The following is a 27,608-nucleotide window of genomic DNA, read 5'->3' on the forward strand; positions in this document are numbered from 1 at the left end:
TCACGGCCTCCTTAAGTCATCTTCCTGCTCCATTGTGGGGTCTTCCATGGGCATCAGGTAGAGATCTGCTCCACTGTGGACCTCCATAGGCTGCATGGGCACAGCCTGCAGAATGGTATTAGAAGAACCAATGTTTGGTTAAGATGGTCAGAGACTTTCTAAGGAAAACAATGCAGATTAACAGCTAATAAAAGTGAGGGTGCTCTGACTTATACAGAGCTACTGATCAGTTTGGCACTTGAGGAAAAGGAATAGAATCTCTTCCATGGACAGCTCAAATTAGGACTAAAGAATAAAACCAATTTTTCCCCATAAAGAATTTTTATTCTTTGCTACCATTTTATTCTGGATGTATTGTTTGGATGTATCATCTGGATGTATTGTGGATGGCATTTTTTATCTGGTTGTCATGGTTTAAGCCCAGGCCATAAATTAACACCACGCAGTCTACTTCCCCCCCACACCTTTCTTCCCCCCGCTCCTGGAAGGACGGGGAAGAGAATCGAAAGAATGCAACTCCCACAGGTTGAGATAAGAACAGTTTAATAACTAAGGTATAATACAAACCACTACTGCTACCACCAATAATAATGATAAAGGAAATAACAAGGGAAGAGAATACAACACCTCGCCGACCAATACCTCACCCACCCCCAGCAGTGAGCCAGCCCTTCCGGGAACTCTCAGTTCTACATCCCCGGGCATGACGTGCTGTGGTATGGAATACCTCTTTGGCTAGTTTGGGTCAGGTGTCCTGTCTCTGCTTCCTCCCGGCTTCCTCTCCTCCCTGGCAGAGCACGAGACTCACAAAGTCCTTGGTCAGAGTAAACATTCTGACCAGCAACTGAAAACATCGGCTTTATCAGTATTATCCCCATGCCGAAAGTCAAAAACACAGCGCTGCACCAGCTACTAAGAAGGAGAAAAACTGACTGCTACTGCTAAACCAGGACGCTGGTTTAGAATAGCTCAGCTGATCCAACACTGATCAGGTCACAATCACATTAAGCATGAAAGAATTTTTCTACTGGTCTGTTTGTTTGTGCATGTGCGCACACAGGCAAACACCATTTCTGAGGTCCTTCATGAATGTATAACTTAGGATGACACATAATGGGGGACAGAACGGCTAATTACTGTGCCTTAAAAGTTACACAGCCCAATTACTTCACTGCTGAATGATCACCAGCAACTCTTTGACCTTTCCCAACAGCAATGCTCTGTTGCAAAGAAGGTGATAGTTAGGCATGTCTTGAACAGTTTTTAACATAAAGAATACGAGTCTTAGTTCCTACACTCACAGAATAAAACAGGATAAGAAAACAAGGTCCTTATTCTCAGTTCCGAAGCTTTGTATCAGCTTCCATCACAAAAACCCTTTCCCTGCCTTCTCTCCAATACACTCAGTGTCTCCCCAGCAAGGGGAACCTCCAAATTTCCAGTTCAGAGCAGCAAATCACTTCCCTGTGCATCTTTAGCTGGAGATATGTACTTGGGTTTGTACCTGCCATTATTTCAGATACAAACTTCCTTGTTATTTTTGTGGTTTTTTAAAACTAATCTAACTTAGGTCAGTGGTTTTAGCAAGCAATTTTGATGAGATTCCACCCAACACATTTCATTCATTTAAATTGCATCTTCTATGGTTCAATGATGTCCAACAACCCCATCCTCTGCTGGGTGGATTTTATTGTTGAACACCGTCCACTGCTGGGCAGAGTGGAAATGTCTTTCCATTTCACTAAATACAGTTCCATCTCTTGTGAGCCATCAAAACTGCAGAAGTTCTTTTTGTCCCCACTGTGATACCACCAGAAATTAATTTTGTCATAATAACCTTGTGAGACTTGATAAGCAGTGCTTTTACCCTTCTTCTCTGTTAGGCAAGTTTTACTGTAGAAAATGGGCAGATGTCAACTTACAAGAATAGCAGCTGTGACCTAAGGTGATATTTGTTGGTATCTTATATCCATTTTTTTTCTAACTTACTGAGAAGTGAATGTTGCTTTACAAATACAGAGTTGTTCTGTGTATCTCCAGAGCTCAATGCAGCTTTGAAGAAAAATATTCTGAGTATGCCATGTTACCCTTTTGATAGCTAGCGGACTGAAGGGGGGTGGTCAGTAGGTCAAGAGAGGTTCTCCTTCCTTTCTACTGTGCCCTGGTGAGACCACATCTGGAATATTGTGTCCAGTTCTGGGCCCCTCAGTTCAAGAAGGACAGGGACCTGCTGGAGAGAGTCCAGCGCAGGGCGACAAAGATGATGAAGGGAGTGGAGCATCTCCCTTATGAGGAAAGGCTGAGGGAGCTGGGTCTCTATAGTTTGGAGAAGAGGAGACTGAGGGGTGACCTTATTAGTGTATATAAATATATAAAGGGGGAGTGTCACAAGGATGGAGCCAGGCTCTTCTCAGTGACAACCAATGGTAAGACAAGGGGTAGTGGGCTCAAACTGGAACACAAGAGGTTCCACTTAAACTTGAGAAGAAACTTCTTCTCAGTGAGGGTGACAGAACACTGGAACAGGCTGCCCAGGGGGGTTGTGGAGTCTCCTTCTCTGGAGACATTCAAAACCCGCCTGGACACATTCCTGTGTAACCTCATCTAGGTGTTCCTGCTCTGGCAGGGGGATTGGACTAGATGATCTTTTGAGGTCCCTTCCAATTCCTAATATTCTGTGATTCTGTGATTCCCTTTAATGCTTCAGGGTGGTGACACCCTTCCTTTTCATCTCCCTGTGCAATTTCCTCCCTCAGCCTGCTGGTGAGCCTTGCTTATCCCTTGCCTTTTTTTTCCTCTCTTCCCACTCCCTTCCCAAGCACAACTGCTTCCCTGTGCATGTTACACTTTTTAGTCCCTGGACCACAGTCTCTTCATCTCCCCAGTCCCACAAGCGTCAGGCTGAAGGCTATTTACTATGCTCTATTTACTTCCAGAGAAAGAAAAACAAGTAGTCATGAGGTGTTTTGGAGAACGGCGCTCCTGTTCTGGATTATGTCCATCATGCCTTGCCGATGTGGATTGTACAAGCTGTGTAAGAGCAAGCATGGTAGCAGGAAAGCCTCTGCACACAGCAGACTGGTAAACAGACTCTACCATTAAATCAACACTTTCATACTACCAGAAAACCACCCTTTAACAGCGTTACCTTCAATGCAACAAGAGGTGGCAGCAAAGAAAAACTAAAAGTTTCTCAAGTACCTCAGAAGGCAATGAAACAACAGAATTAATGCTTGGAGATGTGAAATATCAGCCTGTTGAGCTGTTGCCATTGCTTCATTTCTGATGGGTTAATTAAAAAATGAAAGGTGTATTTAAAAAAATGAAAGATAATCCCAGCAGAAGAATTTGCTTAAACAAAATCATTTTTTTTTGTGTAATATAGTACAAATGGAATGTTCTGTTTTGTCTACTTGAATGTGCTTATGATAGACACAGGTTCAACATCAAATCTTTCATGGTATCTTTGCAGACTTCAAATACAAACGGACAAGTCATACTTTATATTTTAAGCAGAAATCCAAAACCTTAACCACTGTTGATTTTCGTACCAATACACCAGTACTTAGCCATTTTTCATCACTTGAAACAAAATATAAACAAACAGGGAAACCTTCCTAGCTGGGAGGAGAAACCAAGGAGATACCCTGAGGATCAGGCAGTTATACAGAGAACTGGACTTAATAGTTACTAAACTGAAAACCACAGGAAAGGAGATAAGGGCAAGGGACAAACCAATGACACTTGCAAACTATGGAGTGTAAGAGGCAACAAAATCAGACTTTGATGTAACTAATTTTTTACATTCTTCAATTTCTGAGACCTAAAGGCTGCTCTCTCTGCACCTACGTAACGTGTTTGGAAGATGAGCACAAAGCTTCATTTAGTGAGGCTGTAATATCTACTTCTGTTTCCTTGTATGCTCACAACTTTTGTGACTTTCTTGGAGATCACTAAATGTAAATCCAAGGCACTGTGTGTTTATGAGTAAGGATGGATGTTAGAGGTTTCTCTGCGTACGTGGTCCAGCACAAACAGCAAGCTGGAAACACCTTCCTCAAAAATAAACCCACTTTTGCTCTCACCGCTTTACACCTTTGCAAAATGTGTGACATGCAATAGCAATAGTTGGTCACTGAGATGCTCCCACTTGGCTGACATTTCTGTCATGGTGACTGTCCCCAGGGTGCCAGGACTTTCTGACCGGTTCTACAGAAGTGGCGCCATGTTGTGATGCTGAAACTCTAATGTCACTCTGATAGCTCCCTGTTACAGCATTTCTTTCCTCAGTGTATTACAGGAACCAACATAATTTCAATCTTCATTTTGCCACCCAAATAAATGAAGCACCTTCAGTTTCTTCATGAAGAGAGATACCCCATTTCTCAGATCACAGTTACTCACTCTCAGGATTGTGTTGGTTTGTCCACCTATTTGATGTGAGACACTATACCCTAGGTGAGTTTTTATATATATCCTATACCTAGAGGATTTAGTTTCCCTGTGTTTTTGAAAGACTTCTGTGAATACAATTTAGGAGACAATTCAGCTTTCTGACTGCAGTGGAATGAGGGTCTATGTTGGGCCCATGAGGGAATAACCTTTGACGTTATGATAAGCTGAGCTCTGGATATGACATAAAAGCAGCTCCTGTTGCACTTCCTAAGGGCATATCTTGCACTTGGTACATATCTGCCTCACCCTATTCCCATTTATTTCAGACTTAAGCATTACTCTTCATTGGCCAAATTACCAGGAAATTGTTCCCTGCTGCTAAATATTTGGCCCCATTTTTGTCCAAGACACACCAGCACCCTACCAACATATCCCAACCATAGGTCAGGAACCGTTTTCAAAAGGTAACTTGAATGTGGCCACACCATTCTGAAGGCCAAAGAACTTCATAGTATTGAAAAACCAGCTGCCATCAGGGCCAAAGAGCTAGCTGTGATCCTTCCAATGTTCCTAGTGCCAATGCACCCAGCGCATGCTCTTTTAATCTTCTGATTAAGCACAACCACTGAGATAGGTACAGACCTGGCTTATTGCTGATGGTTTAAATCAATGAAAAGCAGTATATTTGCCTTTGGACTAGAGGAAGATAAGTAGTGATTTTTATTTTCATTGAAAATTTATTTTCTTCTGAAAAATGACTACTCATCATATCTAGTTACAAACTATAGCAGTGAAATCATAGGACTGTTAGAGAATTTCAAAAACAGGACGCGCATGACCTTTGAGAGAATACAACTTGCACAATGGAGACCACATAACTTTAGTAAAAGTTAGCATTTTGTCCCTTTAAATACAAAAACAAATAGGAGATCTGACTATTTTCTTTTTCCTTTTCTTTCTTTTTTAATTCTTTAAGATAGCAATTAAAATAATGTTCACACATAATCATGAGTGGCATTTTTGTGTCACCCCAAAGCAATATCACACAAGATGCTATAGGTAGCAAAAGGAATTAGTTTCCACAAAAAATATCTCAATCTTTGACTAATCATCGTGCCATCAATACATTTGTATTAGGAGTTACTCCACTTCTTGCTAAGGGAAGCAACCCCAAGAACTTTTGAAGTCTGAAAATAAAGCAGTCTAAGTGTTCCGAATAAGCACAAAGTGGATATCAAGGATTTTTTAATCATAAACTTAATAGGAAACAAATGTCTATCTGCTGTTATAGAAGATATGTCCTAACAGCAACAAAAAACCCTGTTGCCTAATTCTTAAACCAGCCGTTGTATTTATTATACCTTTTCTCCACAAAGGATTACCTTTTAATGACTAAGTCTTCTTAATTCTCCTCACATATTGCAAAGATAGTGCTGTTATTGTCCTCAGACTGGGAGCTATCATTAAATGTAAAATGCTTTTATATAAATCAAACTATGGCTTGTGGTGGGGATTTAATTACTTCAACGCGCATAGAAGCAAAGAATCTACTTCCTAATTTTATATCTAAGATATTGAGCATATGTTAAGCGTAAGAATGTTCGGTGTGCTTTTAAATCATTTTGCTATAATGCATACATTTAACAAGATGATTGAAGTTCTGACTCCAAAGTAGATTAATTGGGATATGATAAAATGAAGAGATTAAGAATTATATGGTAAATAAAATCAAATGAGGTATTAGAAATATTTAAGATATTCAGATTATATTCTCTAAGGGACATAAACCAAAGAAGAGGCAGAGCACTGATTGACCACAGCATGGACAGGTGAAGATATAACCAGAACTCACAGCCATGGTATGTATCTAAGCCTGGTTTAAGTCTTGTAAAAGTCAATAAGAAAAGACCCAATGCTTTTTTTATTGAACCCTTCTTTTGTGATATTTTAACTGGAGTATAAACCATCCTAATAGAGGGATGAAGAAAACTCCTGTGTAAGTAGAAGAGCCCTCTTCAGTCAGTGGATTGTTTTTACAGTCTTCACACTATAAGATCCTAATGCCTCACATGGCAACAGAGTAAAGTTCCAGTAAAAATGTGTAAACTGAAGTGTTATCCTCTAAAATATTTTCTTCCTAAAGGAATAAAAGATAAGAAAAACATGCAAACCCATAATGGTGGATAAGCCTTCACCTCAACCATTCCAAGGGTTCAGAACAGCTCTATTTATTTATTTTAAATCCCTTGCTGTTCACAGTCTCTCTCTCTCTAAATGGTGGCACATGAATGTTACTATCTCTACTGGGATACTGAGAGCTCCCAGTTAGAGGGCTGAACCTTATAACATGAACTGGATCTTGAAAATAAAGTCTATCCAAAAAGCAGAAAATGCTTTAACAAGCAACAACTTTGTAATTGCAAACACATAATTTCAACGTACTGTTCTCTGGAAGGCATAGAAGGAAAAAAAGGTAATTACTGGAACTCTAGCTGGAATTTTCATAACTTTGGGAGCAATCTCTTGAGGAATTCCTATTGAAGTAAAGAGATTTTTTAAAAAAACTGAGGCATATGATGACAGGGAATCACACACTAACCAGCCACTGCTGAACTTGCTTAGACTATTTCAAGGGCATCAACATAAATTATATATACCCTGCACATCTGCACACAAATATGCTGGTAGGAGTTTTTGTAGTGCATATTTCCAAGGTCACTGAGCTCTTCTCTAGGAAAAAATGTATTGCCATTCATGTTTGAAGTGAAAAAGAAAGATACCATGAGTAAATTCCCTCATTTCAAAGTGGGATCCATTTCCGTTTCATGTAATGCATCCAGTCCGCAGTAGTCCCTGAATTCCACAGATAAGAATGACACATGGATACCTCCAGGCTGAAGTCGATCTCAACTTGACACGGAAGTACACAGAGATACCCCATGGAGAGGGCTTCTCCCTAGAACATTAAAGTTCACAAATAAAGTACTATTACAGAGAAGACCTTCGGATAATCTTGCAAGGAATTCACCTATTCAAAATAAAGGAATTTGTTCATTTTGTCACACAAGTGCATTTCTTGCTTCACAAACTTACTATCTAGGAGGCAGGCACTCATACAACAATGAATATGCGTAGATATTTCACTGAAGTATTCTTATCCATGCTTTGATAAGGACCCTAATCCTTCTATGCCATGAAAAGAAAATGGGTTTACTTTTGCACTGTCACAAACACAGTTCAGCCATTAAACCATCCCAACCAGGGCAGTTCATTTAACTCACTACCTGCCACTTAGGTATACCAACACTGAAAGCTGTAGCCTGTAATGCATCACTGGAAACAAGTCCATCTGCCTTCACACGCACAATGTAAAAAGGCATTATAATTTTATTTTAATCCATTATTGCTCTATGGTCCTCTAAACTATCAGTAAAATGAAGGTCTATTTAAGCTTGGACAGGTCTTCTGGCTTAAGTCTATAGCATGTCAACAACACGAGGTTGAGATGTGTAATATTATTTGTTTCTAAATCACTTATTATGACATTATGAGGCTTATTTCTTACTTCAGATTGTAAACCTAAAGAGACTACTCTTAAACTCTTGAGAGCAGAAAAACACAGGTAAGTTTTTCTTTCTTGTTCTCACACAACTGTACTACTCAATTAAAGGCTCCCAGATATTGCATAGAAATGTTTTCTCCTTACGACCTAAAATAATTTAAAAATTATTTAAGTAATAATTTTCTATCTCTATGATACCATCCATGGAATTAGAGGTGCTTCCTTCCCATTCAATCTCCTTGAGATTTTTGAAGTCCTGAAATAGAGCTAAAATATTTCTAAGTCTCCAAGATTACTGTTCCCAAGTCAATACAAAGAAAACTAAAGAGACACTTGTCTGTATCATTGTGATTGTCTTTTCAGTTTTGCTAAACATAATTAGGGTTTGTTTAATTAACAATTTGCCAACAACATTAGTGCATGCAGAATTTATGCTGAAGTTCAAGACAATCAGTACGTATGGGTGATTCTTCTGTGAAAAGTTCACAGTCAGAAATTGCCTCAAGATTGTTAATTTAATCAAGTCACACTGACATTTTCCCCCTAAAGAGAATCCAGATAATAATAGGAAAAGTCACATCACCTTGTGTTTCCAACGAAAACAAAACATTTCTAACATATCTCAGTACAAGAGACATGGCAATACCAAAAGCATAAAACGTTTAGCTGATGCGGGCATTTTGCACGTGCAAAAGTGAAACATGCATCAACTTGCTATGAAAAAAAGATGTTTCCATTATTTTCCCTAAAGAATTTCTTTAAACATTTTTCCCTAATACACAAGTACATTTTATGCCACAAGAGACAGACCTGATTTCAGAGGATTTCGTAAAATCCCAATACAACAGAAAATCTAGGAAAGTAACTGAGAAAAGATAGTATCCTGAGAGCATGCTTAGTGCCAGAGGCAAGTCTGCCTCTGTCATATCTTGATACTAAGAAAAACAACAAGAATGTGTGAAGCATGGAGAGGAGGAAGATTGCAGATTAATGAGAAAGTGTGTGTTGAGCACTTTTTTAGATCAGAACACACTTTGACTGAATTTGAGTTAAACCTTCAGTCACACAGGTATCAAATTGGTATCGGTTATTCCATGTGATAAGGGACTGGAACAAACACAGGTGTCAATGAAAAAAAACGAAGCAAGAGAAGAGTAACCAGGTTTCTAAAACATCTGCCTGTAACTGCTCATACTGCAGGAAGCAGAACTGGAGAAGACATTTGTTATTTGTGTTACATCTACAATCTGTGGTAAAACTGTGTTGCTAAATTCATCAAATTGTCTCTGGGCATTTCTCAAAAGCAGCCCAATTGACACCAGTGAGGAGCTCAGCAGAAGATATGCAACCTGAGTTCTGGTAGCAAGTAAATCGGAAAATGAATGCTTTCACAGGGACATTGCAGACTTTCATAAAGTGTTACAAATTGAAGAGAACCCCAACTTTTTCCACAAAAGGTTGGTGAAATTCAGAATAAAATTCTGATTTTATTCAAAATCTCTGTTCTGTCATTTTAAAAATTTTAATCATCAGCCAGAATATAGAAATAAGACTCATGGCTCATATTAGACAACATCCACACTAAAAAATAACATGTATCTACCGACCGTATAACTTCTTGTGCAGATGATCTGGGACTTCCTCTTTCTTTCTTCTCCCTGCCCGTCATCAGGCCCATACCTGTGGTACCAGCAGATGTGCATAGTGCACGCAACTGCCCCTGGGAGAAAAATACAGTTATGTCCTGGAGCACTACCAGACTCATCCTGCAGTAGGACAATATGGACATGTATTTTTTCCAGGGCAATTGCATTTTGCTCATATAATGCTGCACAGTCAGTCATAGAGCTGAGGAAGGGCCAAAAGTCTGTAAACCCCGCAAACTCCTCAGCTCAGCTGGGCTTTGGTGCTTTTTTTGTACAAAGCAAGTTTTTTTTATAACATTGAGAAATAAATACACTTAAGGTAAGTGGCTTAATGTCATCAGGTTGCACCTTTTGGTTCTCAAAGAGGTTTTTTTCTGTGCAATGGTAAAGGTAAGAAAAGCTGCTGTAGGTGCCACTAAATCATCTCTACAAGGGGATGGTACTTGTTAGTGTTATTCCTAGTATATTCAGGTAGCATAGGAGATGGTTAGCAGTGAGCATGGATTGTTACCCTGCATACAGACAGACAAGATGATGACAATAAGTTATTGAAGATGAGCTATATTTAATAATCTCATGCATTCTTTCCACTACACTGTCCTCGTGAAGATTTAGGCTTGGCAAGATCGAGAATTGCTTTACTGGGGAGAATACACATTCCCTATATTTTTCTTACAGACTTCCATGGTTATAGGGCTGACATGAATTACCTGGATAAGATCTGAAACTAAGTTGATCTCTAATATTTCTCCAGAACTGTTAGTATCTGGATAGAATATTTGAGGCTATGCCATGGTCCCAGGGATGAAAAACCTGTTATTTTGGTTTAGGATCTGGTTAATAAAGAAGACAAGTTTGGGTGTTTGTGTGTATTATATCCCTTCAAATATGTATTTTTTTAATAAAACAAAACAAAACAACAAAATAAAACCCACCACAACTCCAACAACAACAACAAAAAATAAACCAAAAAAATCTTTTGGACTTCTTTTGTGCAGATGACTCTGGTTGATAAAGGAGGTGCTTCATGGGATGGAGAGCTCAGAGCTCACACTTGCAAATTCCCCATGGGTCTGTGCTAACACCGATGAAAAAGGAGGAAAATTTATGACATTAAAGTGACAGATTCCATTATATTTGCACCTTCAGTGACTGTCTGGTCAGGAAAAAGAAAGTGTGAATGTGCTGAGCAAGATGACTTTGACTTTTGAAATAGCTTTTATCAAGGTCACACAAACAGCCCAAACTTTTAATTGGGCGTTGCTCCCTTACCACAGGGATGTTCACCCAGCCCTTGGCTCATCTTGGGTTTTACATGGGAGTAAGTGCACAGCTTCAGCAAGGTGCTTTCAATATGATGAAGAGTCAGGCTGGTCATTTCCAAAGGTGCTCAGCTCAAAACCCAGTAGGAAAAAGGGTTTTGGAGATAGTTGTTAGTGCTATATCAAGCACACACATGTAAATAGGCTGAGAACTATGAAAAAAAACTATAAACACAAATCATCTGAAAGTGTATCAGGAAGTTCCTGCAGCGGCAAAAGCAGCAAATAAAAAAGGGCAAGAAAAACCATTACTGGGTTCACACTACAGACAGGAAACACTGAATGAGGGTTCAAAGTCAGAATTTCATCTCAAATTCAACAGTGTCAAAGAACACACAGGAATTGTTTTCATGTTTTCTCACAATGAAATCCCTTTCAATTCTTTTGGTAAACCATTTCAAAGGGGGTAGAAATTCCTTCTGATCCCCCCAGAAATATTACCATTTTTGTTCTTAATATCAAACCTCAAACATTCAGGTTTTTAATCAAAAGTTATGATTTCTTCATAAGCAAAATCCTCAGGTTTTTCTTCATTATAATTTTCTCCATGTCATTTCCATATTTTAATTCTTCCACATGGTTTCCATTTTTAAAATCCTTCGGTCAACCTTGAGGGAAAAATTATTCCTTTCCCTGTAGCCTCTCTGAGAAGCTACTGTCTCTATCTTTGATGATAAAGAATTAGAAGAAGGAAAGAAATTCATGTTTTTCTTCATCTTTGTGTTAGACGAGTGTAGGCAACGAGCAATCACATTATTCTGCAGACCCAGCCATGCATGCTCTAAGAGTTATCACATCTTTGTTGCTGGCAACAGATTGGCAAATTTTAATCCTATCAGAGATATTTCACTTCATAGGTTTTTAATAGTTTAACAGAATTTTTAATAGTTCTTCATATCCAAAGGCCTATAAATATGTTAACAAATGAAAGAATTTATTATATGACAGCTGTTATTGGTATTGCATAAGCAGCTTTATTTTTTCCTGCATGTAGAAAGGCTATGTAATGAGTTTTGATACATACATACACACACACACCTTCAAGTCTGGTGATAAAGCCAAAGAAATATCTTCCATCCACGAATAAATTATCACTTCCTATCTTTACAGCTTCTTAGTAAAACCATTGAAGTTGGTAAAATTAAAGTGTGTTGTTTGAGGAAATAAAATGATAAACTTAATTCAAAATATACTATAGAGGTATTAAACTTGAGACACCATTGATAGTTTTGTATTTAAGGTTATTTTTTTTGGGAAAAAACCTTAAAGTAGCACTCGGTGAGTCTGTTGATAGCAAAGTTGCTCATCAGTCTTCCTAACACATTGGCTGAGAGGTGAACATCCAGTGTGCATAAGAACTGACCCTGCCCAGGATACTTCATGAGCAAGGCCTTCCTCAAAACTAGAAGTTACCTTTCAACAGAGAAGCCACACAACCAGAGCAATGCAAAATTATTACACTAATAATAACTGCGCAAGAAAGGCTTCAGGCTCACTGAAAAGCCTGGGAAAAGATCAGAAGAAAGCTCAAGTTCAGATGGCATTTGCCTCAAATGCTATTTTCCGAATAGGTATTTTCTTGCACTGGTGCTTTCTTCATTCCTAACTTGTCCAGAAACTGGGTTGAATGGATGCCAAGATGATCTCGATGTAAAAGCAAGACAATTGAAGTTTCAGACTTCTTTACATCAGGGCAAATGAAATGTTCAACAAGTGCCACAGTTGCTCCTTCAAACTTTCAACTTTTATTTATTTAGGACGATTGTGCTGTTGTACATGAAAACTCAGCAAAGCCCATTACATTTGTCTTCTATTTCTGTTTGCATGGTTTTTCTTTGCTACACCAATAAAATAACTTTGGTCTGAGAACAGCAATGAAGCATTGTGGAAGTCATGGGTTTACCCTGAAGAAATAACCAATAACTTGCTTCATACTACTTGTTTTTATTTGTGTTGTTATAAGATCTGTTTCTGAGCCACATGGATTGTTTGTATTTCCTGGAAACAATCAATGATTTAGTTACGTCAAATCATATCCAGCTAACTGGAGTTCAAGCCCAGAGTTCACCAGTTGAATATGATATATTTTTTAACATAGTTTCTTTCATAGACACACATGACTCCATATGTGATGTCTGTAGGACACCCTTTTCCCCTTGTATCAGCAAAACTAACAATTCAGACTTTGAGGGAATAATTGTTAATCACCCACTTTTTTTGCCCTCAGTGGAAGATTATCTTATGCTACTAAATCACAGCACAGAAATGCACAGAGCAATGACTGCTGTTCAGCAGGGATATGTTTGCAAATATTTCTCTTACCTGTCAGCAACATATTTCAGAGTGTATTTTCAGAAACACAAATCATTCCTGTAGCAAGGCATTAGTACTTTCAAATGTGGATCTACCTAAATGTTTTTTACATATGATTGTATTTTTCAACTCTACATGTATTTTTAAAGAATTTAAAAATACAATCACATATATTTTCATGCGGAATGATTAGATTAAGTAAAGCATATGTAAAGCATTAGATTAAGTAAAGCATATGTGTTTAGTACAAGAATTATCCCAGTCCCGGTTACACTCAGCCTGATGTGACCAGCACAAAATCAGTAAAACATTTGCTTTCTTTCTGAACAACTGTATCCTGACCAGGGAATTATACAGCAGGACTGGACCTGCAAACCAGTATTGGACTTTCCTTATGGCAAACTTATTTTTTTCCCCTCGCCAAAGAGCTGACACAGTTTTCAGTAGCTCTTCCTGTGACCATTTCTGCTTCAGGGCTGGTGCTCACATCCAATCCATCCAGTGCTGGATTATGCACTCAGACTCTGCACGCATCTCCTCCACAGAGGATGCTATTCTTAGGTACAATTATCTATACTGATTTTAGAAAAGGATTCAGGCTTATGTCTCACTCACTTCTTGAGGTTCCCCAAGAGAATTTACACACTGGGAGAAATTAGGACTGACTGAGAGCGGTTCAGATAATCTCTGGAGAGATATGATTATTCCGTCATCAGAACAATTATAGTTTAGGCACATTTCAGCTGAAAGTCATACTCATTTGACTTACACAGCTTTCCTTCACTTTTTTTTTTTCCCACCTTCCCATAAACTAGTATGCATCAAAAAGCTGGAAGCAACAACACTGTTTCTCACTCAGCCCATCTCCTTTCTCCTCTCTGTCCCTAAATTCCATTTCCGTAAAGCATTTTAATTTTAAGAATCTTATAGTAGCTCAAGTGATCAAGAACATACGCCAGCTATTGTACAGCCCTGTAATTCAAGTAATTTAGGATTGTGACCAGCAAAAATTGATATGTTTCTTTGGAAAGAGAGAGTCATGTATTCATCAGGATCATCCCATTTTGCATGCTTATTCCTTATAAACCCTGTAAAGTGTCCTACATAGAGGCTGCCTTGCCTTGCTGCTAAACAACTGCAGAGCTCCAGATTACTTGGGAAAACAATCTTAGTACATCTCATCACCTTCTGCATCACCCACCCTTTGCTTTCAGTTTCAGGCATCTGCTATCTCCCATCACCACGCACTGAACCCTCAGACATCCCAAATGTCTTAGGAGAAAGCTCCCCCATGCAAAGGTCTCCACGGCAGTACCAGCTAATGGACTTCCCACTTCTGCCCCACATCGTGCTCCCTTTTCTTTGCAGCATTGTATACGTTATGTGGGCCTCACCATGAAATGGATCTGGTGCAAGCTAGAGCTGAGGAACTCAGAAAGAGCCCCACGACACAATGTAAGGCTGCACAACAGTATGCACTCTATTGAAGCAGTCAGATGGACAAAACCCTGCATCCAGCTACAGTCTGGTTATCACAGCAGGTCCCAGATGGGTTTTCAAGAGCTGGTTGCTGAAGTGTAAAGCCTCCCATGAGCTAGTCAAAAACCTAAAGATTTTTAGCTCTTTTCTTTGACAATATTGTGATTGAGTTGCCTTACTGTTGCTGGTTTCAGATGTCAACCACTGATTTTTGTGAGTTTTATTCCTCTACTTGCAGCTTAAGTCTCAATAACCAAAAACTTTGTCTCGACTCTCCTTTTTTCCTGTGGGTTTTCACACACATTCATTACAGGAAGAAGACCCAAATTCCTCTTAGTTGAACACAGCTTGTAACCTGAAGGATGCATTTGTGTACTAAATTAATTCTTCTGTCTGCTAGCAAAAATGGAAATCAATACAAGTTCAACACTGCGACTTGTCTTTTGAAAGGAAAAAAGACAGGTCAATCTATCTAGCTTGCCCAAGAGAAGGCTGCATGGTGGTTTGATCACATCTGAGAGAAGGCAGCTCTGGTTAATCTCAGCAGTTTCTTCTGGTCTAAAAAATAAAAGCTTAAAAAATAATGTATCAATGAATATTTTCCCAAAAGCAGACTTTCTCATGACAATTCATGGCTTGGCAGTTCCTTTTAAAGTCAGTGGGAATTTTACCACTAATCAGCACACTTCAAAGTGAGCCTTCAAGTCTTGTCTTCAATAGATCTTTTGGCAGGTCCTGACACACGTTACACTCTAGTAGCTTTACAGCTTACTGATATAAAGGTCAAAATCCTCAAGTGTACTAGCCTATTCTTGCTATGCCCAGCAGCTCCTACATTTACAGGGATAATGAGAAGATTTCTGCTGTACCCCTCCAGCTGGCCAGATGAATACCCTAGGCTCTGCAGCAAGCAAAGATTAAGATAACGTTTTGCAATAATGCAGGAGCTAAGCAAGAAAACCAGACTGTTCCAGAGCTCCCAAGCCAACCATCTCAGCAACATGGGAGATTGTCAGCTACATCATGACAGAAGCAAAGATTGCATGAATAATTCTCATTGCCCAGAAAAAGTGAATCCTTTACTGTGAAAATAGCAATCGTTCAGAGGCACACAGCTCTGTGATGGATCTGATGCAACTAAACATGTGAGAGTCTAATTCTGCTCTCTTGTACCATGAAAAGTCAAGATTAACTACTGATGTCAATGGAGAGTTTCTGGAGGAAAACCATTCTAAGAGCAAGGATAGGGACAAAGATATCACTCACAAATAGCAGGGGTTATTAAAAAGATTGACACCAATGTAAGTATACTGATGCAATTTCTCCACCTTCCTTTTCTTTACAATTGCCACCAAAGAGCCAGCTAAAGCAGAGAGCTGTGCCTGGGGATGGCCACCCATAGTACTAGAAATTCACGTTTGGCTACTGATAGCAAAATACTACAATAGAAAGAAAGGCCTGGGATAGTTATTGACTGTTAAGGCCAGAAGTGACCGTTTCACAGGCAGGATAACTGCTTTCACACCACTGTACAGATCCCAGTAATTAGCGTTTCCTGAAAGCCTTGTTTAGCAACAGCAGAGAAAGGAAAAGGCACTGCTTCTCAAAACACTTGCTCTCCTACTAACTTATCTTTCTTAAGGAAGGGTATTTAAAGCTGGGCAAACTCAAGCTAAATACAGTTCAATCTTCCAAAAGCCCAATAATTGTAATAGTCTGCCTGTTCTGTGATCAGAGATGCTGCGGCATGAAGAAGTAGTAAATTACAAAACTCCGCTTGCGCTCCCCAAGGGCTGGAGTAATCATTATAATCAATCTGTTGTTCAACACTTAATCTTCAAACAGCCCAAACAGGTGATTTATTACTAGTCTCTATCTGAAAGAAAAGCACCCAAGGGGTACAGGTACATCTTTCATGTGGACTGAAGAGCTATAATTAAACACTGGTGCTTGAGCAAGCAGGAGAGCACTGCTGAGCAAATAGAAGTGAAATTCCATTTACTAGTTGCAGTTAAGTAAATAAATTGACCTAAGATGACTTTTCCCAGTTGTGAAAAAGAATAACTTTTTGACCTTAGCACATGGCTGCAGTAATTAGGAGCAGATGAATTCTGTTTATAAAATCAGGAGAGGCATTCCCCTTTTCCCAAAGCGTGAACAAGCCTCAAGGCATCACTAAATACAGGCTGGGTTTCAGATACAGTGGGAACCTGAGGGGCCTGAAGGAACACAGTGTCCAAATACATTTGACCTGAAACATGGATTGTATGTAAACAAGTTTCCAATTTTACACCGTTAGAAAGGTTTCTCCATTACACCCAGACAGAAGCTGTTCAAGAAAACTGCCTCCAACTACAGTGTTTAGAGCAAAACCTTGGAAAGATTTGATTACATCAAAAGATAACAGAAAGGTTCAAATTATACACAATTCAAATAGCATTTGATATTGATTATGTCTCCCTTGGGAGAACTGAAGCAAACAGAGAAATCTGGTTTATAGTGCAGAATATGTTAGAAATCATAAACTAAGTCATCACCATCGCCCTGCTTACACAAATGGGTTGTCTGACCTGAAGGTCAAGGAAGGAGAATGTTGGTTTCATAATTTTGACCTGGTTACATTTACAGATATGATAAGACTATATTCACATGGTACTATTAGCCTAATCAAAAACTTTGAAACTGGAGTCAGAGAAGGAGGTATAGCTCCCAAGGGGCTTTTCTCTTGGAAGCACATTCACCAGAGATATTAGGTGCATCTTCACTGTGGGGCCAGAGATGAAAGAGTGCTGCATGTCAGAAACTGCTTTCCTCTATACCCCAAAATGAGATTTAACTTCTGGAGCAACCTTATCTTACAAACCCTGCATATCTAGCACCATGTACCATTAACACCTAAAACCAAACAGCCTGACCACAAGGCATCAGATAATTCTCAAAAAGGCAAAGCAGCAGCCAGACCCAGAGCCACTCAATGCCTTTATGAAGGACCACAGGTCAAGCATCCACTTGCTCTTGGAGCCACAGGCAGCAGGTTGGAAGCAGGCCCAGAGCAGGCAGTGCAGAGCCTTGTAGTATAGGCAAGCATCAACCATAAGCACCTCTTATGAGGCAGAGAAAAGGGGATAAACTGAGTGGCTCTGGAAAGGCAACATAAAACTTGCAGGATCTGAGGTAAATTAAGGTTCTGCCAAGTACCTTGTTTCAGTGTCAACCTTGACACAAAAAATTCAATTTTACCTGCCTGGCCAAGGAGCTGACACCTCTATATGCTTGGCCACATAAGCAATGCTGTAAGCCTGCAGAAAAAACATGGATCATCCCATTAATTGTGACACCTTGTGAAGAAGAGCACGATGGATTTTCAAGTCTGACCACTTTGGCAGGGAGAGTGGAAGAAGCTCCTGCACATAAAGCGGTCTGACACATTCAACACTGACATTAAGCTGTTACTACACTGATAATTTGGGAAACTGGCAGAATTCTAACTCCAGTGATTTTCTTAGGGGTTTTTTGCAAGCTGCAATAAGAACTGGGCCATCAGCCCACAGCATTTAAAGAAATACCAGTTCACAATAGCTTTCACCCCTCAAAAACATTTATTCATTAAATGCTCCAGGTCAGTTTAATTTTGGGGTATTAAAAATAATGCTTCAGTGCTCATCCACATCCCATATCATTAACTGATTCTCTGTAAGCCCTCGGTTATTCTCAAATACCTAAATGATCGTAAGACACCGGGTGAAACACTGTGTTGTGTGCCAGCTTCTGAAAATATAGACTATATTTTCAGAATATATATATATATATAGTGCTATATATAGCACTATACTTCAAACACTTTGATAAATGGCTTGGATGCATTCTCAGCAAACTGCAGATGAAAGATTCCTGGGCAAGACTCCTACTGAATTTCCTGGTGTTTTGGAGAGGGTGTGTATAATATGGAAAGCCTCATCCGAGACTGTCTATAGATGCACAGTAAAGTACTGCAGTTTAAAACACATGTGTGCGCACAGGAGAGAAGCGTACAGTGTTAGGTTAAGATGCTATAAAAAAAAAAATCCCAACATTTCGTTATTAAAGTTTCATTGGTAACAGTAAAATTAACAAAGAAGAAGTTAATAATAAGCAAATTAAATGTGGTCCTGAAAGTGGTGGAAAATGGGGGTATTTTTAAATATATTGCAGCAAATTCTGGTGCAAAGCAGTTGTTTCCTTCATGCTGCAAACTACACAACATAGTCCCCTTCCTTCAGGGGTTACAGAGGTACCTGGACAAAGTTCACAGCTGCAAAATGCACGCGCTAAACACTGACCAACGTCTTCACCTCACACCACACATCCTGTGCCAGTCTTTGAACCATTCTTTAAAATGCAGTAGACAATTCATAAATTGAGTTTACAATACTCCAGTGAAACAAACATAACACCCCCCCCCCCCCCCCCCCCCCGCACAAGAGGCATGTAGCTGTGATACTACATTGAAAAAGGTCATGCAGGATGTTGGAGGAGATGCTACTGATGCTGGAAAGGGTTTAACAGAGACAACTCCAAGAGAGATGTATCTTATTAAGGGAGGGGAAAGGAAAGGAAAGGAAAGAAAAGAATGCTCTCAGCACTTCAAGAAGTGAAAGCACAGAAGATGCTGCTCAACACTAAGAAGCAGACTTTGGGGTAACGGTCTTTTAAAATTTGTTACAGAAGCATATAAGCCCCATTTATCTCTATTTGATCAAAGCTCTCCAATGTACAAATGTGCTGTATGAAAGGAGCAGGGATAGTCTCTTGCAACAAGACTACAGTCTATGAGGAAAGAAATAGGGGAGGAAGACAGGAGGAAGGAAGACATTCCTAAGGACAAGAACTGTCTCATGGCCCAGGGCAGAGCTCTGCCCTCCAGATCATCCCACCACAGACCCTGCTTCTCTCAAAACATCTGACTGTGGGTTTTTCCATTGTACATACCCACATGCCCCACATCCCTCGGTTCATTTGCCAAGGTATTTTTCTCCCTATTCAGTGTGACACTAAACAGTATCATTTTGATTAAATCTTCTATATTTCAAAGTTATGTAAAGCTACAGAGGGGTAAGTGATTTCTGACTTGAGTAATACCAGCTAATATTAAAGGGCATTTATCTACTTTTTTGTTAGAGGAGGATAAGGACCACTTATTAGAAACAGTGACAAAATTTCAACTTTATTTCCATTTGTAAACACTGAATTGTCCTGACAAGAGGCAATAGCATTTCTATCACAGCTTTCGTTAACGAAGGGTTTCTCAGACCATGGACTGATTTTCTAGTGGAACTAGACATACCATCTCACATGGATGAACCATTTCCTTTGTTAGCACACTGCACAGTACAAAGGAGATCTTCAACCTCTTGATTCAATTCTGAAGCATACTCAAAGCTTGCTTCCCCACATCTAAAGAGGTAAGCTAATTATTTGCAGAGTGCTCTTTCTTGTTTACCTCTGTCATTGTCGTGCAGGACTGGAAAGGGAATGAAAATTCCGTCCTACCAAAAAAAGGGGCTTTTTACAATTCCTCTGACACACAAGCACTGAGATGGAGAGAACAAATACTGAGGTGGAGAGAACAGCGGTAATGCAGAAATAGAATTATGTTGTCCATCAGTCTGGGGGGACAAATGGAAATTATGGAAACAGTGCCACCTAATAGAATCACTTTTTATCAAAGACAGCCAAAACCAGCTAGATAGCACCTAACATCAGTACATCACATAAAAAATTAAACCATTTTAGAACAGCTCCATATGCTGTACAGCTCCTTGCTGCACTGACATGGGAAAAACAGAAATGAAGCACTGAAATTGCAAATGAGGACAAACTCTCCTTATAGCAGTTTTTATGAAGGTAAGAAACATCCTTTATGTATCAGCATGTTTCCTCCAAGGGTTGCAGCAACACTGATGGTTTCCTGCTCCTGACAGCAGGGTCAGGGCCTTTTCTCTTCTGGTTTTCACGATGCTTCCCGTGATTGTGCTCCAAGACAGTGCTGTCCATGCTCCGAGCTGGTCAGCCACTTTGGCTCATCTCAAACCAGGATCTTTGTGTAAGAAGTGCTCCTTTTTTCTCCCACTGGTCAAATCCACTGAAGACAACTGTCCACTGCTAGGACTAGGGGAAAAGAAATCAGCAGGTCACATTAGAGATATCATCCATGAAGATGGAGGCTCCATTTCAAACAAGAGGTGCCTCAAGGTCTTGCAAGAAATGCCACTAAAAGGTAATCTTAAAATCTGATCCAGAAGAAAGGCTTTTACGTGTCTGGAGAAACTAGGAAACCTGAAGCAAGAGTCTGCATAACCCTTCTATATGTTTTACATAATCACCATTAAGCCCCCAGATATACAGTCCCACTCTGAAGCTCTCCAAAACCAGATATTTTGATTTTGTATTTTTAACAATCATTTCAGGTGTGACAAACTTTCCCAGCTGTCATGAGTCAAATTCCTTATTAACATCCAAGTTTGCAAAACTGGATGACTAATATTTTCCTCCTCTCTGTTATGCAATGTAAACACCTACATGTGGCCTCTTCCACCCAGGCGAGTGACAACATTGATTCAAGTTCTTAGGCACAAGCAGACATGGTTTCCATATCAAGTTTTGCCCAGTGAGATCAGTACATACTCTAAGCAAATGTTGTCAAGTCATGGGATTAGTGAAATTTCCAACTGCTGTTTCCTGAATGTTAAATTGGTGGTGACTTGAGAGAATTTTAACTTTCAAACTGTCAATCCTCACCTAAAGCCTAGTGAGATGTGAAACATCTTCACCATTATTTGGATCCTGGATCTGTAAAAGCAGGACTTGAATCTCAGCTTATTAAATATGGAGCAGTTGCAAGCACTTCCTTTCTCTTTTTCCTCTGTTAGGTACAAAACAGTTTATTTTAGCAGAAGTTGGGGGTTGGTCTTTTTGTTTGTTATTGGGTTTGGGGGTTTGTTTTGTTACTTGGGTTTTCCTGGATGGTTGGTGTTTTTAAAGAGAGGACCTTCTGCCCTGCATTTAAACTTATCTTGCAACAGCAGTGCTGGATGAAACTGAAAACTAAATTCAAGAGGGAAGATGCAGAGGAGATGAGTCAGAAGTTGCACAAGCAGGCAGCTTCTCTTGAGCCAGATGACCCAAAGCACACTGGGCAATGCTGACAGCAGAAGGGAGGTATAGTTTCCTTAACCCCCCTATTTTTACCCTTATAACCCACAAACAGGATATACACTGAAACTGAAAGACACTCTGCAGCTTTCAAGTACTAAAATCAGAACTAATAGTCTGAAGAAAAGCAAGGAAATAATTTTTCCAAAGTCTAAACTGAACAGACAGGTTTTTTTGGCAGACAGCAGGATCACTGCAGGTGATTCTTCATAGACTGCTAAAGGGAATTCCCTTGTATAAACATGGCATGAAACTATTAAAGCTGGTACCAACTGGTATCAAAAGAAATCTAACAGCAGATAAGTTTTCCAGCAGAGGTAGGACACATTCAGTGATATCAATACCTCAATTCTGTCTGTATTTTCCTAGGAGGCTGCTGAAACACAGTTTATTTTCTTAAAGGTTTAAACATTTGCTTTCAACGCATTGCCCTGATATTTATAAAAACCTCAAGCTCTTACGAGTACACAACACGGACTAGCACTAAATACACTGGCTGGGTTCTGAGTGCTTTCCATCCTAAGCTCATATTCAGATAGATACCTCTATTTCCTTCATCAAGCAATTGCCTTACAAAAATGTGAAAGTAGGTAAGATCTAGTGGCTGGTTCCTTTCTTTCTGTGTACAAATCAAAAGGCAACTTGGTAAATTAAGATATTAAGGGGAAAGAACAGCAAAAAAAGAGTCTTTACCTTCACTAGACTGCACTTCCGCCTTGATGAAAGGCAGCTCATCCTTAAGGCTTCTCTTGTCTGTAGATTTTAAAACACACATTAAAGGCAACAGTTTCTCAGAGTGTACACAATAATCCAGAATAAGGGCTGAAGTGACCCAAGTACCTTTCTGTCCAGAAGTGTCCCAAACAACAGGATGAAGAATCCCTAAAAAAATTGCAAAACCAGTTAACAAAAACCAGCATGACCACATGATGTTCCTTAAATGCTTCTAGATACTACTTTATGTTTTATATAGATATTGATCTCACCACTGACTTAGACAACAACAATGTGCAAAATGAGTTTATCCACCCAGGTCACACGGGCTCTCTGGGAATGTCAGGAATGGATATCTAACCCATGCTAATTCTCATTAGGAACTGGACTGATGGGTTACATTCCAGGACTTTCTCAACCCACTCAGTAGCAGTATTAGCTAAGAAGAGCTAAGGCAGAGTGGGCGTACAACAGCACATTAGGTAACAGTGGATGTTTATACTGATGAGTTAACCAAAACCATCTTCAATGCCAGTGAGAATTTTCTGCATACTTGTTAATTGAGAAGGATGAGACATCTTTGCAGTTACTGGACATTAACCAGTGTATTTTATGTTTAACATGAATTCATAGTCTTAATTCCTCATCACATTTCACACCAACTAGTTTGTTCCATTACCCATCTGAATTTACTCTGTCAATGCAGCATGCCTAGTGTATGCACCATGGAAAATAGTTGAGTCAAAAGGAAAGCTCAGATCTCATTTTGCATGCACAATGCATGCTGCCAGCCCCATTTTGACCTGCTACCTTTTCCCGGGCTCAAAGTCTAGACGCACACTTATGGTTTAAGTCCAGCTAGTAACTAAATCCCAACACTATTCCCAGTCTCAGAGAGTTTACCTGGAAGGCGTTCAGTAGCGCGAACGTAACGTGGAATGCCAGAGAGCGACTGTCGACAATCGTTGCTAATCCAAACCCCCAGGTAAGACCCAGAAGAGGTGTCAGAAGGGCAACATTTTTGCTAACTCGGATCATGCTGCTCAAATCTTGTGACTTGCAGCCTTCTCCAACAGAGGATCGCCCAGTCTTCACCACAACCACTACCACCACCACCACATTCACAACAATGATACTCAGAGCAGGTACAACAAAGGCCAAAAGGGCTTTTGTCTCATACCAATTGAGCCAGCAGGCTCCACTCCTTAAATACCCATTTTTTGGCTCAGTAATAGCAACAGTGAGCATAGATATGACCAAGGGACATCCATATCCAATAAAGCATGCAGTAGCTATGAATATAGATCTTGTTATCTTAAAAAAAATGAATAATAATCCATAGAGAATCAAGAGGCCAAGGGTAAACATCCAAAAAAACAAGGCAAGATAAAAAAAGTGAAGGAAAAAAGTGGCTGCTACACACAATTTGTAGTTCAGAGCTGTATTGTGCACAATAGCCGCCAAGATGAACAAAACATCAGCAACGAGAAGCGAGGTAGCGATGTTGACCAAACAAAAATGGCGCATGTAGGTTATTTCAGTTTTTGTTACATGATGCCAGACAACAGTCTCGATGATAAGGCAAAGAACCAAGCTGAAAATAGAAAGGCCTACCCCTACACGTGTAATATAATCCAGCACTGCATTTCGCAGCATGGTGGGGGACATCAAAATGGAGAAGGATTTGAACGTCCGATGGCGATGCTTGCAGATGCAAACAACACTGCTGATGTTGTCAGACTTCATTTTGCATGCCCTGTTATCCCATCTCCTTTCAATAGAGTGCCACCCTACACACTGAGCCTTGACATTCTCCAGTTTATTCACCTTTTCAAAGATGAGCAAAACATGATGGAGCTCTTCTGGCAGAGACACTGATAACACCATTCCATTCACAGAAACAGGGTCCAACCGGCTGGTTTCTATAATGGCTCCAAGTGTTGGAAATGCAATGCTGATGGCTTTGGAAGTCTTGGGTAACTTCAAAAGCTCTTCTTCAGGAATGACCACATGCCCAGTGATATTGGCTGTGGTATTAAACTCCATATAAAAATCAAAGCTCTTTCCTGAAGTATTTTTATGTACACTGTAGCCTTTTGTAGAGATGAAGTGTTCCTGTATGCTTTCTGATCCATTCCTTAGAAGAAGTTTCCCAGCAAATAAATTCACCGAGTCCAGTAATATTGAACTAGCATTTCTATCCTTTACAAAAGCCCAGTTGGAAATGATGGAGCTGTTCAGAACATGGTTTGCTATCCTGCTGTAGCTCTGAAACAAACAAGAAAAAGAAAAGTTATTTATTGTATTAAAATAAACAAACTACTATTCTACTGACAGTCTCCAGAAAGGCTCCTTTAATTCAAAGTTATTCTTATAAAGGGAATAATTTTCTTTGACAATGGTCCATCCTAGTCAAACTGAAACATCACATTGGCTTAAACACTAGCGAAATTTTCCTTTCCTTTTCATTTCATAGTTCAAAAGATGACTGGAGAAGCAAGTATAAAGCAGGTGATCTTCATGTGACTTGCAGCCACCACTTCATTGAATATTGACTGTAAAGACAAAACACTGCATGGATGCTCTGTCAAGCTCAGAAACACCTCCTGAAAAGACCATAAAAGTAAATACCTGCATTTTTCCTCTATCAACATTCACTGATAAGAGCAGGGAAATCTTCTTTAGCAATTCCACTATATCAGCGATATTTCCTGGAATTGCTGGTGAAGACAGGATATCTGGGATGATGCATGAAAAATCAGCTTGGCAGTTACTATTCCCAAGGTCATCAGAACCAAAATATTTTCCTGCATCTCCAGGCTTCCCATGCGCTGGCTTTCCTTTCCCTACAAAAGGAAGGTGTCCTCCGGCAACACTAACGTGTCCTCCAGAGCTTGGAAGGAGATCACGCACAGAAATCCTCTGGAGGGAGGAAAATAAGTTTGAGGAAAATTAATGAACAGAGTGAAAATGAAGCTACATTTATTTTGTAGCTAAACATTAGGTGCTTTCTTACTAGCACCTAAACATTTGTACATTTATTTTGCTCATTTCAACAACTAAGCAAAGAGGTACAGTGCTGGGGCACGCAATGACTGTGCCAGGTGGCCTGAAACCCACCCAGAGACAAAGCTCACCTGAGAAGAATGTCTTGTAAGATGCACATGAAAGAAGGTGCAGTGCCTCAGTCTGGAAGTGACTTGAATAAAGATCTTTATTTTGTTGTTGAGGAGAATTTACCATGAATCATCTGATTATTACAGGTGTTGCCATTGCTCTCTTCCCAGGTTCATCCTAGCATATCATTCTCTTGGTTTAGATCCCCATGAGGACCATTAGCCAAGTGAACAAGGCAACTTCACTTCTGAATTATGTTTTCACACAAGAGTTCCCCAAATTTATTTCCTATTTCTTGATTTAAAATGAAGTCAAAGCTTCTTATCAAAATAATCTGCGGTTTAGGATGCCCCCCTACTTCCCTTTGCTTAGGGCTGACAGTGTATAGAGGGAGGGGCTATCTTATCAAGAAATTATGAGCATAGGCCAAAGTAGATGCATAACAGTTATCTAACCTGAAAAAGGGACTGAATATCCAGGTTTGCACAGGCATCTGTGAACATTTGCCACTTTCTGTCTTCACAGACAAAGCTTGTCTCCCCATGGAAGGAGGGAGAACAAGGCTCAATACAAATAGCTCCATTATCTTTGCAGGGAATAAGATTTATACAGTCTTCTGAAAAACAAATCAAGCAGATGTCGTTATAAGGTGTAAGACAGCATATCATGGTCTATGAGGTATCAGTGGCATAAAGTATTGATAACTGATAATATCTCACAAAGAGCTAACAAGGACACATAGCTATTCACTGTACCTTGCTGTTTATCAGTCTTTGATTCTTTACTGAGAACCTGAAAAATAAGAAGTAGAATGAAGATTGAATGTTAAAATAAATATGTAAAAGACAACTCATTGGCACAAGCCAGAAAGGTGTTTCCAAGGGCAAAATAGTCCTTTTGGGGTTCAGAAGTCTTTTCAAAGTACAGAATGCAGAGCTGATGGCCCTCTGTTCATCCAGACCAACTGACAACTCTCTACTAACAGTTTGTCTCTATATATTAAGCTTTCAGTTGCACTCTTCTACTGTGAAGTGACATACTTGGCTAGTGGACAGGATCACACATGCCCCCGAAGTTATTCCTCCATCAGAAAGCCTGTATTAGGCTTAAGTTCTCCAGTTATTTCTCATGTTAATAAGAATGTGACTTGTTGGTAAGAATATGCAATTTATATGACTTTTGCCATAACATACAGATACAGTTCTACAAACGCACATACCGGCAGGACTGTGTGCCATAAAGCCAGGCACAATCCAGAACAGGTTCCATCACTGCTTGCTCAAAAGGTCTATTGTCTACAACCAGCCAAACCTTGGCAGTCTAGAAACAGAGCTTGCCTATGCAATGCCTGGGAATCAGTGTTATTGCTGGGTAGAGCAGGCTGAAGAGCAGATGTCTAACATTACAAGAGTTGTGCTGGAAGTTGCTTGGCATATTGAACATATTGACTACCTCAAAATATTTTCTCCTGTAGTAGCAGGATGAGGGGGAATAGCTTTAAACTGAAAGAGGGGAAATTTAAATTAGATATAAGGAAGGAATTCTTCCCTGTGAGAGTGGTGAGGCACTGGCTCTGGTTGCCCAGAGAAGCTGTGGCTGCCCCATCCCTGGCAGCGTTCAAGACCAGGTTGGATGGGGCTTTGAGCAACCAGATCTGATGAAGCTTACCCTGAGAGCAGTGCGTGATGCAGCTGGGAAGAAGTGCACAGCCCAGAGGAGCAGGCAATAGGCTACCCACATATCCATCACCTCACATTTACTGCTTTGTCCCTGGAAGAAAGATATGTTAAAGAAGCTTAGACATCTGTTTTCACTTTCAAACAGTCTGGTTGCTAGTAAGAAAGCACCAAAACCCATCACAAAGACTGC

The 27,608-nt window shown here is 39.8% G+C and overlaps 1 protein-coding gene across 1 annotated transcript; it reads right to left on the reverse strand.

Moving 5' to 3' along the window:
• On the reverse strand, positions 1-27,485 carry LOC308220148 (adhesion G-protein coupled receptor F2-like; the record flags this gene model as incomplete). Its single annotated transcript, XM_080615936.1, has 8 exons — positions 1-105; positions 22,602-22,661; positions 22,749-22,790; positions 23,526-24,890; positions 25,254-25,544; positions 26,195-26,355; positions 26,495-26,531; positions 27,408-27,485. The coding sequence occupies 8 exons, from the start codon at positions 27,483-27,485 to the stop codon at positions 1-3; spliced, it is 2,139 nt and encodes a 712-aa protein (XP_080472062.1).
• Positions 27,486-27,608: the final 123 nt, after the last annotated feature.

Source organism: Psittacula echo, assembly GCF_963264785.1.
Source record: "Psittacula echo genome assembly, chromosome: 4".
NCBI classification, from domain to species: Eukaryota; Metazoa; Chordata; class Aves; order Psittaciformes; family Psittacidae; genus Psittacula; species Psittacula echo.